The sequence below is a fragment of the Pyrgilauda ruficollis genome, unplaced genomic scaffold (genome assembly GCF_017590135.1).
Source record: "Pyrgilauda ruficollis isolate IOZ18807 unplaced genomic scaffold, ASM1759013v1 scaffold83, whole genome shotgun sequence".
Classification (NCBI taxonomy): Eukaryota; Metazoa; Chordata; class Aves; order Passeriformes; family Passeridae; genus Pyrgilauda; species Pyrgilauda ruficollis.
The window spans coordinates 989,988-1,002,302 of record NW_024530266.1 but is presented as its reverse complement, the minus strand read 5'-3'; the positions used below and the strand labels follow the sequence as shown (position 1 = coordinate 1,002,302).

Genomic DNA, 12,315 nt, shown 5'->3' with positions numbered 1-12,315 from the left:
GATCCCTTCAGCTCATCCCAGACTCGCAGTCACCACCAACCCCAGGTCTCGTCTCCTGCACGTGCTCTGCCTGTGAAGTTGTTTTTTTCTCCTTCTTTCCCATAAATTCAGGCAAGCAGAGGGGTGCACATAGCCCATCCTCCTGCCCTGGTGTGAAGGAGCAGAACTGCAGAACTTCAAAACCGCCTTCATCCCGTCATGGGGAGCAGGGTGCCAAGACGGAGCGACACAGCTCCATCTTGGACAGGACACCACTGCCACCAGGCTCTGCTTCCTGGCCAGGGCTGCATGGTGGCATCAGAGGGAGAAAGCTGCACCTCAGGACCAGGGTTCTTCTTGGCCCTGTGCTCTGATCTTCTCACCACATGCCTTGGGTGGCTCGGGATCAAGCCTCTCCTTCAGCAAGAGCCTTTTGCAGAAGCCACCAGGATATTCTACCAGTGGAGCATCTGCCTCGGGGCAAGAAGACCCCAGGGGTCTGCATGCCAGAAGATGTGAAGACGGCCTCAGGGAAGGTGCACAAGTTAAATGCTGGATGCTGTCCTTGCCGTTCTGCCGGTGGGCAGGGTGCAGAGCTGGGGCACTCTGGCACTCAGGACGTGCTGGGGGCTGCTGTGTTGGGATGGAGCTGGCTGCTGTGCCGCATGGAGCAGCAAGCTGGGAGTTATAAATAAGGCTGAAGGGGAAGTGTTGATGCCAGCAGTGATCTTGTTGCCATAAATAAAACAAGTGTTCAACAGCAGAGATGAGTCTTGAAGTCTGTTAGCCACAAGTTCCCATCAGGGCTTTGCTAAGCATCTGTTTTCCCACGAAAAGGGAGGATATGCACTCATGCCCAGTATTCTGGGGAGATTCCTGTGGTGTTTGCACCATCGACCTGTAATAGGGAAGTTCCACTAGTGCCAGAGCCCATGGGTGCTTCCTTCACTCTGCCAAGCACCCCTGGTGCCGGGTCACCATCATGCTGTGACAGAAATGCCAGGTATTGCACCCAGCAGAGCTGCTCCTTCCCACCCCTGCAATCTGGGCAGCTCCACACCTCAAGCACAGAAGGGAAATGAGCAGAGTGGGGTATGGTGACGATGGGAGAGCAGACGTCACTTGACTTGGGGCTGATTTTTCTGTCACTCAGTTGTTTGATGCACATAGATCCCACCCAGGTGGTCACAGACAGGTCTTTCCTAGTCCATGCAGAATATCACACTCAGTGTGTGTGTATATGTCTTTTTACATATATTTTGTATAGGTAAAACACAGGGAAAATATAAAAATAAATATATATAAACTTATTTTTAATAAATAAAGAATAAATATAATTAAATAAAAAGTATGTATATACACACATATATCTATATCTATATCCCTATCAATATTGATATCTATATCTATCTCTATCTATTCCCACATCCTGTTATAGGAAATATTTTATATACATTTCCATCCAGCAGCCTCCAGTGCCTGCAGAGGACAGATCTGTGGGATGAGCTCTCTCCCAAGTGCACCAAATCCCTGCCTAGCCTGCGGCATCTCTTGGCTCTGAGCACCAAGGTGCCTGGGTGCCCGTGGGAGCCTTGCCCTGCCCTGGCAGGAAGGGAAGGAGGGGATTTGTGCTGCTGGGTCTGCCAGGGTCAGGGTCCTGTTTGGGTGGGAAGGGGCTGCCCTCTGGCTGCCCTGCCCTGGGGGCACCGCACCCTCCAACCTGCTGAGATCACTCGGAGCAGCACCAAAAAAGCGCAAAACCGCTGTGAAGCAGGATGTGGCAGCTGCGACAGCTAGGATAGCAAAATGCACCATTTAGAGATTTCCCACAACTTGCAGCCGCCCCGTTGCAGAGCCCGTGCTGGCCACAGGACATGATGTCACCACATGTGTTCACCTCTTTGCTTCTCACCTGCCAGGAGGCTGGGAATTGTAGCTGTGACATTGGGAAAAGCATCAAAACCAGGGACCAGGCTGCTTTCCCTGACACCTGGCGTGTGCCCCGCATTCCATCTGCATCCAAGAGCCACTGAGGTGTTGGGAAGGACCTGCTCTCCCCGGACTCACATGCCTGCAGAGTATTTGATGCGTGCAGCACACAGAGAGATGGAGGAGAAGAGCGAGGGTCTCACTCCCTGTCCCAGCTACTCCCCCAGGCTCACAGGGGTGCAGGGACAGCCGGGAAGGTCTGTGCACAGGCATTCCGGGCGGTGACACTGTGCTGAGCCCTCCAGGCAACCATCCCTGCCATCCTCATGCCATGCTGCCATGCCACTTCTCTCCTTCCCACAGCAGCCTGCGGCTGGCAGTGGTGGAGATTCCCTTAGGAAGAGGGAGGGTGACGGGAAGGTGGCAGTCCCCAGCCCTGGTGCTGCAGGTGAGCACCCAGCCCGTGCCACCCTGCCCAGTGCCTCGTGTCGGGCCGTGGGAAGAGCACACTGCACCCTCTGTTCTGCTTTCCGAGCCCGTGGGCTGCTGAGGAAAGGGAGTTTTGGAGGTCTGGCATCCTCCTCACCATAACCACCTGCATTTCCAAGCTCAGTGCTACCTCCAAAGGCAAAACTGTTACAGACCAGGTGAGCTGCCTTTGCAAAGGCTGCACAGACTGACCCGCCTGAAGCAGGGATGCCATGCCAAGCTCTCTGAACTCAATTGGCCAAAGGTTAGATCACGAACAATAGAACTATGCCATTGAAACACCAGAACTACAAAACCCCTTTGCTGCCTGCCTGCGTCCCCCCAAGAAAGGAGGAACGGAAGCATAAAAATTGAGATGCTCTACTCGCCTGGCCTCCAGCCCTCGTCTCTGTTCCGTACTTGGGCTGGGATGAGGATGGTCTCAGCTTCTCAGGTTTGGCTGGGAAAAGCAGCTGGGGATCAGGAGCTCTGTGACGTACGCCAATCTTTCCTTCCTATTTCTGTCTTGCAGTTGCAGGGGAAGAGGAAGTCAAGAGTGGTGCCTGTGGGAGGGCGTGTTTCCCAAAAACCGCAGCCAGCCCCACTCAACCTGGCCAAACCCACAGCATCCTGCCCTGTGAGACTGGAACTGGTCTCCCTGGGATACCCAGGGGCTTGCAGCCCTCTCACAGCACGTAGAAAGGGACCCACCCAAAACCCCACGCTTTATGAGAACTTGTCACCTTTCACAGCCCTGCTGGGGACCAGTGCTTACCTCAGTGGGCAAACAAAGCTGGGAGTGGGGCAACTAGTTCACGTGGGAACTACTGGCAGCCCTTGGGTGTGGAGAAGATGGGGAGCTCCCCTCAGACTGTGGCCAGGCCTCCTCACATGACAAGAGGATGCAGGGGGATTTTTTTTAAGCAGACTTTCAGAGTTTTTGTGCTGGCTTCAATAACTCCTCCTAGCAGCAGCATTTCCCTGAGCAGAGGAACCAGCTCCTGGTCATTTTCTCTTAACCTCTACAGGGCAATGCAGTAAGAAAAAAAAAAAAAAAAAAAAAAAAAGTCATTTAGAAAACATACATGATTGTAGAGTTTTAAAAAAACTAATTAATGTAAATCTTTATTAATTGCTTTGTAGGTTCTCCTTCCAAGCAAGCTGATGTTGAGTCACTGTTTTGCATTATCATGGAATCCCAGAAGAGTTTGTGTTGCAAAGGACATTACAGACCATGTTGTTCCAATTCTCTGCCATGGTCAGGGCAACCTGAGGCATTATAAGACCCTGATGATGTTTGTCTGCTGCTGTGTTACAGTTATGGGTTTATTTTTGCAGCAAGAAGAGAGACTGCAGTGCCAGCAGAAAATTTCCAAGCCCGGATGGATGCTCTGTGGATTGATGCTTTTATTAAAGAAAATCATCGTCCTGGCTTGGTTTCATCACAGCCAGGTGCAGCAGGAAAGCGTCACAGTAGTCCTGGCAGTGGGACAGGAGCATGGGAGCATCTGATGCAGGGTATGGTGGGGATGGACCTTGACAGTGAGCCAGCTGGAGCTGGGATGTTCACCCAGCCTGGATGGCCAAAGCTGGATGCTGCAGAGCACTCCCCAGGCCTGGAGTGGGTGAGCTCTGGTAGATGAAGCTGGGAAAGTTGGTGGAGCTTCCTGCCAGTGATGGGGGTTGCAGATCTGGGGGAAGGAAGTGTGGTTGAATGAGATGAGCTGCCGTAATCTTCCTTTTGTGTTGCATGAAGCCCTTAATGTGTGGGTCTTTTCTCCTCAGTTGTTTCATGGGGTTTGTCCAACCACTTCGCTTGGACTCACTCAAGGTGGCAGGAAGGGGGTGGGAGAGCTGTGAGCCCTTGACATGGAACAGTGGGAGCTGAGAGGGTGTACCGCAGGTCCTTGCAGCCAACGCTGAAGCTTGCTGGCATATCCCAGTCCCTTCCAGCTGTTCCTCAGGCTCTGCTGCAGCTTTGGCCTTCAGTGCTGCAGGTAAAGGGGGTGGGCAACCTTTGGGGATATGCTTGGTCACAGCACATATGCTCCCCAGCCTGTTTTGTAAGCATTTTAAGCTGCTAAACATTCCCTTTCCTATTTTAACTGCCTTTATTTTTATTGGTTCATCTTTTTATTTTTACTAGCGTGGATTGTGTTTCCCCCCACCACTGCAGGACTGCCGTGGTTTATACAGGATGCACTTGAGCAGCTGGGGTGGGGAGCTGAGCACCCATCTGGGCACTGTCAGAGTGTTTTTTTCCCAAAGTCATGGATTTTGAAGATCAGAGTTGTCATTTTGGGCCTTTGCTCCTAAATGATGCTCACGCAGCCTAGAGCACGGTAAGGGAAGTTTTCCTGTTATTTTCTATTCCCCATGGACACTAAATCTTTCTGTCCCTGGTAAACAGTAAATCTTGTGGGTGCCCCATCTCTGGAAGTGTTCCACGTCAGGCTGGACTAGACTTCAAACAGCCTGATCTAGAGGCAGGGGAGCGGGACAAGACGATCTTTAAGGTTCCTTTCAACCCAAAGCATTATGTGATTCCATGTCTTCAGCATCCTCTCAAGGGGAAGCAGAGGGTCAGACACTGATCTCTTCACTCTTGTGACCAGTGACAGGACTTGAGGAAAGGGCAGGGAGCTGAGTCAGGGGAGATTTAGGTTGGATCTTCCAAGGTTCTTTTCCCAGAAGGTGGTCGGGCACTGGACAGGCTCCCCAGGGAATGGTCACAGCCCCAAGGCTGCCAGAGCTCCAGGAGTGTTTGCACACTGCTCTGAGTCACAGGGTGAGGTTGGTGGGGTGTCTGTGCAGGGCCAGGAGTTGGACTCGATGATGCTGATGTGTTCCTTCCAGCTCAGCATATACCATGGTGCTATGACCTTTCCAGGTACCTTCCCAGAAGTCTCTCCCTGCATTTCCTTGATACCTACAAGGAGTGCACTTACAGCTGTGCACTTCTGTGGCCCAACAGCAGGCCCTGGGAAACACAGCCTGGGGGGAAATGGGGAGGGCAGAGGATGTGGAAAACGAAAATGCATTAACCAGGGAGCACTTGTCAGGGCTTGTTAAGATCAAAGACACTGTGGCTCCGGGCTTGGAGCTTTTTATTCATCTTGGAGCAGGAAGAAGCAGCTTTGCATGTCACCCTCTCCTGTGTGTGGAAACATGCAGCTGAGGCTTGGGTTGCTTTGTTGTGGTGTTCACCCGGGCCCAGGACTGCAGTCTGGCAGGTGCTGGCCCTCCCTAGGGGCTTGCTGCGTATTTTCTACTGTTTTAACTGCAGAAATAATTAGTGGCAGGAAGTTTTAGAGTTGTTTTTTGTCCTACTGTGGCAGCCTGGTTGCTGGCTGGTGCTACTGTTACCAAGAAACCTCCGAAATCGTTGAGATAAGCAAGACTCACTCTAAAACTGTTGTTTTAGTGTTAGTGAGCTTTATTCCTCACCATGACGAGGTGTGTGTGTGTGGCTAAAAACGTTTCACACTGACCCCAGTACAAAACCTTTTTCACTTATTTATACATTACATACATATACAGATATATACATAAATATGTTATAGATAAAATAATACATTATAGAAATTAATGTAAATTACATAATTATCTCCATTAATTAATATTCTGTCCTGTGTTGCTTTGTGGTTTCTTGCCCTTCATGTTTATTTTAGTCCTCTTATCATCTCTTTCTCAGACAGCGACTCTCCAGCTTTCCAGGCTTCTATCTCCTCTGGTATCTTCTGGTTACTAATGTCCTTGAAGGGCCATAAATTAAAGATCCCAGATGTCCAGTCTTCACCTCACTTTGGCTCCACTTATTGACACTTGTCAGGGTTAACCAACTAAAGTTTTTGGCGGTTTAATAATCGAAGTAACATTAAGAACCTGTGAAGAAACTTAAAAAGTGGGCGCTGCTTACAAGTAATTGATCAACTAAATAAAATTCGTTTAGTTGTATCATTTCCAACGATACCAAGAGCTCTCAGCTCTTACAGAGGCGTACAAAACCTTGTTGCAGAGTGTCTGGGTTTACCCTAAGCACGCTGAACACCCTCAGGCCGCTCATGGGAACCACCGCGGGCAGGCTGCAATTGACCAGGGGAAAAGTGACCAGAGGGCGATTGACGAGAGAACCAGAGGGCAATTGACAAGAGGACGATTGAACAGAGGGCGATTGACGAAAGGACCAGAGGGCGATTGAGCAGAGGGCAACTGACGAGAGGGCGATTATCCGCAGGCCGCCCCCACAGAGGCTGCCCCAGGAGCAGCCACCATTCCGCTCCAGAGCCAACAGCCGGGGCGGGCCGGCCCGGGCTGCCGAAGAGGCGGTTCCGGAGCTCCGCCCGTGCAGGGGAGGAAGGCGAATTTCCCGGGGCGGCGGGCGCGGTGAGGGCGCAGCCGGAAGGTGCCGCCCGGCCCGGCCCTTTCCGTCCCGCGCCGCCATGGTGGGCAAGGCCAAGCGCCCGCGGCTGCACCGCGCCGCCCCCCGGCCCGCCCGGGACCCGCCGCCGCTGCCGCGGGCGGATGGAGCGCGGCGGCCGGGAAGGTACCGGGGGCGGGGACACGCGGAGCGGCGGCGGGCGGGGGCTGGCAGCGGCCGCCTCGCAGGGACTTCTCCGCCTTCCCCCTGCAGAAAGGGCCGGTCCCCGCACAGCCCCAGCCCCGCTCGGGCTGCTGTGGGTCTGTCCTGGCTGCGGGGTGTCCGTCGGGAGCTCCGTGCCTGCCGTGGCGAGGCGGCGGCTGAGGGGACGGCGCAGGCCGGGTCCCTGTGGGCATGGCAGCCCTGTTGAAGCCATGGTGGTGCTGGGCAGCTGCTGCCCCCGGGCCGTGCCCAGCCTGGGAGCGTGTGCATTCCTTCAGATGGAGAGGAGCTGTTTTACAGAATTATTTAGGTTATTCTGTTTCCCCCAGCTGTGTTTTGAACACACGGTTCAGGTGCCGCCCCCTCACGGCAAGGACGCAACACCACTAAATGTGTTTTATGTGCCTGAGCTTTCCTTGTGAGGAGGGAGGAATTGCGTGTGTGAATACAGCTGGGTTTATACCACTGTGATGTTATGTGTTGGATAAAGTAATAAATTCTAATCTGACTAGAGTAGCTACTGCAGATCTTAGGGAGGCGTTGCGTGCTTAAAGCATGATGCTGAAGATTTGGTGAGTTGCTAGCAGTAAGTGAATCTGCTTAATGTCCATTGATTTAGGTTTTAATCCCCTAATCTTCTCATTTGTTGCTTATCTGTATTGTTCTGTACCTGTAATAAATCTGTCCTTTCCTAAGGATGCTGTTCCCAGCCCTCCTGGAAGTGAATGCACTTGAGTGAGGTGAGGTTGATTTGAGGCAGGAGGCTTTTAGGAACAGAACAGTCCAAAATGAGACTTTGGGAAACCTCTTTCTGTGTGGAAGAGCTGGGGGGTAGGACAGTAGGGTGCCTTTGTGCCCTTGCCTGCTCAAGAGAGACACCTGCTCACTACCACTATCTGGATGGTGCTATGTTTGGTTTTTAAATTTTTTTAAACAAACATTGCCTCGTAGTGTATGTATTGATTCCTGCTTTATGTTTCTTTTGCATAAGGACTGGGACTTCTCATCTTCTGGTGTATTTTCTGGGCTGAAGATTGACCCTGATACCCTAGTAAAGAAGCTTGACTTGGACTCCAGAAGCATCGTTTCCTCCAGAACAGGTTTGTTGTATTTTGAACGAGTGCTGCTTTAGGTTGTGAGCAAAGACACTGGGGACTGTATTTGCAGTGGCTTTTAGTGGCTGCCCCAGGAAGCTCAGGCAGCTACAGTGCAAACATTGCTTCCTGTGTTCCTCTGAATGTTTTTAGGAGACGTTTGTTTTTGTTTGGGTTTCTGTATGGATGTGCTTAGTGATCCCCAGGCGGGGGACTAGCTTCAGGCAGCCTGTGGGATATCCTGCTGCAGCCAAAAACTGCCAGGGCTGAGAGCACAGCAGAGTCAGGGTTTTAACCTGATCTCTGGACTTGCTTTGTGGCTGCTTTTGCCTAACTAACCAACAGCAGAGCATGGTTACTTTTTTGAGATTAAAGGCTTCACCTGGAACAGCTGTTTTGATGTGTCAGAGCCAAAGGGCTGCAGTCCTGTAGGAAACCAGTCCACTGCTGTTCTGGGGCTTGAGGGCTGTTGCCTGTGGTTGCCAACAAGAGAGGACACCTCTCTCTACAGTTTTTTCCTCATAGTTTTCCTCAATTTGTAAATGAGCAGCTGCCCTTGGTAACCCACTACTTTGTCAGCAGGTTCTCCTTGTGTGCCAGCAGTGCTTCACTCACAGCAGCCTGACTGCAGCAAATCTTCTCCTGTCTTTTGCTGTTTTGGGGTCTGTGGCTCGAGGATTCCTGGGCAGGAGAATCTTAACTCACAGGGAGTATGGAAAGTGAGAGGGGGAAAAGGGAGGACATGATAAAGCCCTTTGATTTCTAGTCCCACAAGAAGGAAATGCTCTTTTTGAATGCTCACTGTGTGACAGAGCTTTGTATCAGAAAGCAGTTTTCACTTCTAAATGTCTGCAAGATCTCAAAAAATGTCCCTGGAACCTGAATCCCAGCCCCCCACACACTGTATGTAAATGTTTAAAAAACCTGAGAAGGAAAAAACTACCGGACAGAGCCTGGTAGCACAGCAAGCTGTTCTGATGCAGAAAATGCATGTGACCCCCAAATACCTTCTTTGCAAACTAAATTAATTTATTTTCTTCATGTGGATGAATACTGCAGTGGCTTTATTTTCCTGTCCAGGGCTATAAACAAATCAATCACACAAAGGCAAGTGGTTGCCTGAGCTGCCCATCAGTGACATTTGGGCACAGAGTGAGGGGTGTGGGGAGGTTGTGCGAGGACACATTTGCCAGCTCTCTGCACAGAAACCTTGGCAAAACATATTGTTCTTGAAACAGTGGGCTCATTGTTGGTAACTCCTCTGGGAAAAGGACCCGTGTGTGCATGTCGCCATCTCTTTAATTAAATCACACAGCGTGTTGTTGGGGGCTGGCAGCCTGCAGTCCCAGCCTTTGATTGCAGGCTCCATGTCTGGGTTATAAATAGAGCCGTGCTGCTGGTCCCCGTGCAGTGCTGATGATGCAGATGTGCAGTGCCTGGCTGCCTCTCTCGGGGCTGCGTGCTGCCTTCCCGCACACAGCCGTGCTGACCCCGCTGCTTGCGCGCTTTCCGGATGAGCAGCTAAAAATAACTGTTCATTTGGGGGCTCCAAACTGCAATTCAGCCAGGCAAAAAGTGATTTGGGTGTTTTTTTACATTTTCCCAACCTGCTGTGCCCTTTCTTCTTGTTGCACTCTGGAGCCATGTAGAGGTTTTTTCGTTATGGAAATCAGTTCATTTTTTTTATGTTAATTCAGTGAACTGTAACTAGGCTGTGCATACAATGGCAGACACCGTAGGGTTAGAAAAGAGATTCTAGGCTGATGTGCCTTGTCTCCTGGCATCTCTGGTCAGCTCAGAGAGCCTGTTCTGCAGGAAGTTCAACTTGACTCTAACCCTCCCTCCACCTCTTCCTCCCTTTTCCCCTCAGCCTAGTGCACAGGGCAGGAGGGTAGGATTCTCCTACACGTTGCTATTTTAAGATTTAATAACAAGACAAAAGCATGCTTCCCTCCCACTTGCTTTTCAAGCTCTGTGAAGGTCAAGTTGGCAGACTGTAGGTGGGCTCAGTATCTCCTGTGCTTTTCACAGCTACAGAAGATTTTTTTTTTTTCTGCCAATGCTGCTGCGTGGCAGTTGGGAAAACAGGTATTTGTCCTATGTGTGTGTATATCTGACATTACCCAAGATCTATTCACATTGTCCAAGATTGCTGGTATCTGTGTTTTGTGTTTAGATTTGGCCTTAATTAATTTGGCCTCTTCCAAATAAAACCTGGTCTGAGGAAGATCTTGGAATTGGGTTAGATTTTAGAGGATGTCAGCTTGGAGCTCGACAGTAGTCAAAAAATCCAATTGGATGTTGGGAGGTAGGAGGAAAAGAGAACATGGAGAGCATTGTTATGCTCTAAATAAACCCATGGTGTAGGCAGCTCTTTGATGCTATGTGTACCATCACAGGGGCTAACTAGCCAACAGCAGGGCTAGTTACTTTATTGAGATTAAAGGCTTCACCTGGAACAGCTGTTTTGATGTGTCAGAGCCAAAGGGCTGCATTCCTGTAGGAAACCAGTCCACTGCTGTTCTGGGGCTTGAGGGCTGTTGCCTGCGGTTGCCAACAAGAGAGGACACCTCTCTCTACAGTTTTTTTCCTCATGGTTTTCCTCAATTTGTCAGTGAGCAGGTTTTGCTGCTCTTTTGGCTGTGATGGTTTTGGGGGAATAGGGAGGAACATGACTTTTAAATTGGAAAGTTCAGAGTCTCTAGCAGGGTTATCCCAGTTAGCAGGAGTGCTTGTGTGTGTTGGGGCTGAAAGGAGTGAGACCCCTTTTTGTAAGAGGATAAACTGGTGGTGTTGGTTCTTGTTAGCTGAAGGCCTTGTTTTTCAGGGGCTTTCTGAGGATTGTTGGTACATCTGGTTGAGGCAGGGTGCCCTGTGGAAGTATCTGCTACTCATGGTAGTGGTCTGTTGCTTCCTTTAGATACAAGGCTGATTCAGTGTGCTTGTGATTAGTGTGAGGTACCAGCACAGGCTGTTCTGGCATCAGTAATCCTTGTGGCAGGAGAAGGAGAGGGTGGAACTGTAATGAAAAATGTCACCAAAATGGAATTCATTGTAGGTGAGCCTTGCGTTATGTGATATAAAAAGCCAGTGGTCTAAAAAGGAAAGTATTTTAATATGGTAGCTCTGAGCTGTGTCGTGCTGTGAAGCAGACCTGCTGCAACTGCTTTCCCCTGCTCTGCTTTTTGTCTTTAATCATTAGCTCAGCTTAACACCAGCTTCCAGATGATTTCCACACGTGTGTAGGTAACAGAAGCCAGTGCCATCCCTGGGAATGCTGGAGTTCAGTCCGTGAGTTACTCTGTGCTCAGTGATTGCTTCCTGTCAGTGCAGTTTATTTAGCCACTGACGTAATGTAAACCAAAGGCTTTGCCGTAATCTAATCCATGCAGGACCTCTGTGGCTCGAGTGAGAGGATAAATCTCATTTGGGTGAGCCTCTGTAGCGTGGGAATTAAATGTTTCCTACCAAGTCAAAAATAATGGCCTGTCATATCGGGGGTGCTGCTGCTCATTTTTTCTTGTTTTCTGTAGCTTTCCCTCGTCAGCGTTGAAGTAAGGGCCTATTCAAGGTTGGCTCTCGCTGAGCAAAGCCAGAGCAAAGCCTGTGAATGTCTCTTTTTGGAGTGGATGATGAACCAGTTGTGGAATGATATGAACAACTGGATTGCTAGCTTCTTGCTTTATTTTCAGCTACTGCAGAAGGGAACGGTGACAAGGCTGTGTTGTTGAGAAAACAAAAGTGCAACAACAGCAAGTTCATAATTGTTTGCAAAACCTGCTGTAAAATCATCCTGATTTCTGAGATTGAATTGGACATAAAGAAAGACTTCTCATTTTACAGTGAGGGTGATGAGGCCCTGGCACAGGATGCCCATAGAAACTGTGGCTGCCCCATCCCTGGAAGTGTTCAAGGGCAGGTTGGATGAGGCTTGGATGGGAGCAACCGAGATAATGACAGATGAGAGAGGGGGTTTAAATAGGTGCTCTCTGCAGGTTTCTTCCAACCCAGGCTGCTCTGGGGGTCTGTGATTCTATAGCAGGGTGTGAAGCACAGAGGGAGGTAGGTCATGAGCAGAGGTTGTGCTCTGAAGACCAGGACTGTCTTGCAGCATGGGAGCCACTGTCAGTGGGTGTGGAGGAGGGAAATGACTGAGCATCTGACAAAGAAAGAATTCACTTCTCCTCCTGAAGAAATGTGGAGATAGGAGATAATAAAATTAGACTAAGTAGGAATTCTCTGACAGCAGTGAATTTCTGGGGT

The 12,315-nt window shown here is 50.2% G+C and overlaps 1 protein-coding gene across 1 annotated transcript in view; it reads left to right on the top strand.

Annotated features, from left to right (window-relative positions):
* Positions 1-6,818: 6,818 nt before the first annotated feature.
* The window catches only part of FAM207A (family with sequence similarity 207 member A), a 39,461-nt gene continuing 33,964 nt past the window's right edge, over positions 6,819-12,315 (top strand). The window contains 3 exon segments of the mRNA XM_041487728.1: positions 6,819-6,891; positions 6,894-6,922; positions 7,950-8,058. Coding sequence (XP_041343662.1) covers positions 6,819-6,891; positions 6,894-6,922; positions 7,950-8,058 — 211 coding nt within the window.